Raw genomic sequence first — 4,685 nt, 5'->3', positions numbered from 1 at the left:
CTTTGAGAAAGCGCTATATAAATCTAATCCATTATTATTATTATTATTATTATTATTATTATTATTATTATTATTATTATTATTATTATTATTATTATTATTATTATTATTGTTGTTGTTGTTATATTATTATCATTATTAGTATTATTAATAATAATAATGATATTTGTACCTTTTGTAAAAGAGAATTTTCATATCACTGAAGCAGCTCCAGCTTAACGTATCATTTAAATTATTATTATCATTATTAGTATTATTAATAATGATATTTGTACCTTTTGTAAAAGAGAATTTTCTTATCACTGAAGCAGCTCCAGCTTGACGTATCATTTAAATGCAAAACATGTCAAGAACACGGAGTTGTCTGTTGTCAGTTCCTGTAATGTTAGCTTACCCTTTTAAAGGAAAAGCCTGTTGGCATCTTGCTATTTAGTTGCCTTATTTAGAGGCATGTTATACTATTCATTTTGAATTGCTGTATTGAGTCATCTTTAGTATTCATTTTGATTGAGAGATTGAGATTTTGAGAGAGTTATGTGCCTGTTTGAGACTCATTCATTCATTCATCTTCCAACCCGCTTAATCTGCTAACGCAGGTCGCGGGGTAGCCAGTGCCCATCCTGGCAGTCTCAGGGCGTGAGGCGGGGGACACTCCGGGCACTACGCCAGTGTACTGCGGAGCCACATAGAAACAAACAATCATTCACACACACTCATTCCTATGGTCAATTTTGGACGAGCCAATCAACCTGAAGTGCATGCTTTTGGAGGTGGGAGGAAGCCGGAGAACCCGGAGAGAACCCACGCAGACACGGGGAGAGCATGCAAACTCCTAACCACTGCGCCACCGTGCCGCCCTGTTTGAGACTCAGCCTTATTTTATTTCTGAATTTTATTTATTTTATTTAACTGTATTTGTATTGCATTTTTGAGAAATGCACCTGTTCTAATTGGTTTGCTGATGTGCTTGACCTTTTTTCTTTTGAATTTCATTCATAAAGCACACTTAACCAATAAAAATGTGGATTTCAGATCTTCTCTTCTTGGTGTATTCTATTGATTAGTCATGCACTACAATTCTGAAATGTCCTAGAATTCAAATTCTTTATTTGGGGGTCTTTAGCAGGTATGAGATTAAAATGCGATTAATTAGATTCATTAATTACAAATCCTGTAATTTATTAATTTTTTTAATCACCTGACAGCACTAATACAAATATGATGGAGGAAGCAGGACAGCAGTAATAATTATTCCAACATTTTTTAAGTAATGGAATAGTACTCTATTAGGACATACTTGGAAATTTAACTTGTTATTAATTTTAACAACCTCTACTCTTAACTTTATTCAACTCACTTTCAAATTGAGTTTTATGAAATGGATACCATCTTTTGAAATTTTCAAATGGCTGAACATCGGTCATATTTTAATCTATAAAAGCTGCCTCTCTACGTTATATCTTGTCAAACATCAAACTAAATCTGGAGCATTAGCATGACTGCAACCCTACATTCCCGGTGGGAGTTCACCTTGTATGTCTACATGTGCAGTAAATATACATGAGCATTCTCACACACATCTTTCTCACAGAGTTGCACAGTCAAGCGTGCCAGGGAGCACACCATCAGCTGAATATGAGCACACAACAGAGTCCGCTAGATGAGGTGCTGAGACTGTCCCTCATTTAAAGGGGTAATGTTGTACAAGAACAGTACTGACTGTTGAAAGGAAAGTATTTACTTACGGTACATACCCACCACAGCTTTATTCTCTGCATTTACTACACAGATGGTAGTCACACCTCTGTTTAATGCTTTCAGAAGTGATAGAAGGAATAGACTAGAGTGAGACCAGTCAGTCAGGTTCTGGTTTGACAGGCTCCGTTCCTTCACATGACACATATTGTGGTGACACGAAAAAACAAACGAACCGTTACTTCTCCACTTTACTGTGCCTTGCATCACAACCGTGTTTTCATTCAAACTTGACTCATAAACTGACTCAGAGCCAAAGAGTGAGTAAAAGTAAACTTTAAAAGAAAATATTTTGTTATGGAGATGGGACAACTAATATAAACCTAATCATAATTAAGAATAATCTAAGTATCAAAGTACATGAATGCCATTATTTCACATATTCCATGTAGACTCATCATGAGCTGAGCTCCTTGCTAATCCCTTGTAAAGGTCAGGTTGAACAGAAGTGAATTTGCACTCCTTTATTGGAGTTCATTTAAAGGGCTAGCACAAAAGGACATGTGGGTTAAACATTTAGGTTATCTTTTCACAATTTTGTGTTCACATTTTGGTTCAGACAAAATGTTCAAACTGGCCTCCCTTTCCCCATGCTTCCCAGCATCTACTGTGTGTGAATGTGTGTGTCAGAACAGACATAGTGCCATCAACCTGAGCTTTTACTTACTTTAGAGCCTTGAGACCAGTGCAGAAAATGGCTTTTATTCTTAATAGAGCCAACATGTTTTCAATGATCACCCAAACCATTATCATCATCACATGAAAAAAAAGAAGAAGGCATAACTGTGTATCCATAACAAATAAAGACAAATATTCAGACAGGTTATTTTGTACAACATGTTGTGAAACACAACACATTTCACCACGTAACTGACATCTCTTTTTATGAAAATAAAAATGAAATTTACAATAAAACATGTTTTTAAAGTTCTGCTCTGCTGAGACCTCCCTGTAAGATCTCAGTCAGCGTTGAAGCTGTGATGGGTGGATAAATTCAAAGAATGCTGCACATGAACTTCATCCTGGGAAAAGATATCACAACTAGCGTGTTCTCAAGCCAGTGATGCATACACAATTATAATTTGTAATTGTACCTGTATAATGTATGTGTAAATAGAGTCAATCATATGTATCTTCTGGTATCCCTCCTGCACAATATTTTTTTGAATGATCTTCTAAAGTCATTGTTGAAGATTGTGTAAATGATGGGGTTTAGCGCACTGTTGCAATAGCCAAACCAAAAGAAAAATTTGAAAAGAGTGTGAGGCACTGGGCAGGACTCACATAGTGTCATTAACATGTATGTAAAGAAAAAGGGAAACCAGCAGATGACAAACACTCCGATCACCACAGCCAGGACAAAGGTGAATCGTTTCTCCCGGTTCTGCCGGCCTTTCCAGCGGCTGCCCTTGTTGTTTGGCTCCATTTTGATTTTGCTCATTTTGATTTTCCCCTTAGATGCTTTTAAGGCAGAATGGTTCACCTTGTGATCAGAGGTGGACGACTCCTCAAGGTCCACTCCATTGACTTCACCTTTCTCCTCATCTGCTCCACAAACTCTTCCCTTCAGCTCAACATCCCCCTCGCCATTCACCTTCTCATGGCAGAGGTCCTCCTCAGCATCCTCTCCTACCATGCCATTCTCTTTTTGGTTGGCAATGCCAATGGTAACCCTGTTGGACATGTCATTTTGCCTCCTGTCACCTGGAGGCATCCGTGTCCTTTTTTTGGCAATCTGGTAGATCCGCACATACACCAGGACCATGATGACACATGGGAGAAAGAAGGAGCCAATGCAGGAGGAAATGACATACCACTTGTCATTATTAATCTGACACATAGGGTTCTTCTTGTTGTTCTCTTTCTTCATTGTGATTAGAGGGGGGAAAGAGATAACTGCGGCAATAACCCATACTATAAAGATTATACACTTGATGCGTCGTGGTGTCCTCTTCAGGTTGTATTCAATGGCCTGTGTGATAGACCAGTAGCGATCTAAGCTGATGGCACAGAGGTGGGCAATTGAGGCGGTGCAGAAAAGAACATCAAGTGCCAGATATATCTCACACCACACCTCACCGAAATACCAGTAGCCCATGAGCTCATTAGCCAATGAGAACGGCATTACGAGGGTAGCCACCAAAATGTCAGCTGATGCCAAAGACACCAGGAATAAGTTCTGTGGAGCCCTCAAGGCCCGACTTGTAAACACAGCTATGACAACTAGCACATTACCAAAAACTGTCAGCAGGATCATGATAGCCACCAGCACCGTGAGCGGCAGGGAGAGCTTGAGGCTGTAAGGGGCAACATCTGGAAGAGTCTGGTTGGTGTTGTTGTCAAACCCCATTGAAGCAGTCTGGCAGTCTATCAGACTTCCTGAGTTTACCTGAGCTTAACAAATATCATCACCAGGAAAGACAGACTTTCATAGCAGGAGAAAGGAGGCAACTGAACTCCTCTGGAGCTTTCCTGACTTTTATGTCCTCATGATATGTGATTACTTATGCCAGCTGTCTGAAAACATAAGGCAACAAGAAGAAAAGAATCAGATGTTTTAAGAGTTGTTAACACTTCAGTCTATTATGCATTTTCAAAATTATTACTTGACTACTAGAACTGGCTCAAGAACTATGTTTTCTCCTGTCTCGAAATAACAAAAAAGTCATACAGAAAATTAAATCTTACCTGCATAAGAAAAGTATCGGGTGTGTCCAAGACGCACCGGTATCAACAATCTGTGGATAAGTTCTCAAACCTAATCAACACGAAAGAAATACGATCCATGTGGTAGATGGGAGTCCTGCCCATGTATCCCCTCTCTTACCCCACACAATGATCACTGTGATGCATCTAGTTGTGCTCAGTAGCGGACCTATTAGAGCGTTAATCATGTTATACCGGGTGCTGCCGTGCTGCTGTCTGCGTGT

General features: G+C 39.2%; 1 protein-coding gene across 1 annotated transcript; it reads right to left on the bottom strand.

The window, feature by feature from the left end:
- Window positions 1-2,285: 2,285 nt before the first annotated feature.
- Window positions 2,286-4,685, bottom strand: adra2a (adrenoceptor alpha 2A). The gene is made up of 2 exons (XM_068321947.1): window positions 4,444-4,685; window positions 2,286-4,272 (listed from the first exon to the last, which is right to left on the bottom strand). Exon 2 carries the CDS (start codon window positions 4,103-4,105, stop codon window positions 2,879-2,881), a length of 1,227 nt encoding a protein of 408 aa, XP_068178048.1. The 5' UTR covers window positions 4,106-4,272; window positions 4,444-4,685; the 3' UTR covers window positions 2,286-2,878.

Source organism: Antennarius striatus, chromosome 8 (genome assembly GCF_040054535.1).
Source record: "Antennarius striatus isolate MH-2024 chromosome 8, ASM4005453v1, whole genome shotgun sequence".
Lineage (NCBI taxonomy): Eukaryota > Metazoa > Chordata > Actinopteri > Lophiiformes > Antennariidae > Antennarius > Antennarius striatus.
This window is presented reverse-complemented; position numbering and strand designations above follow the sequence as displayed.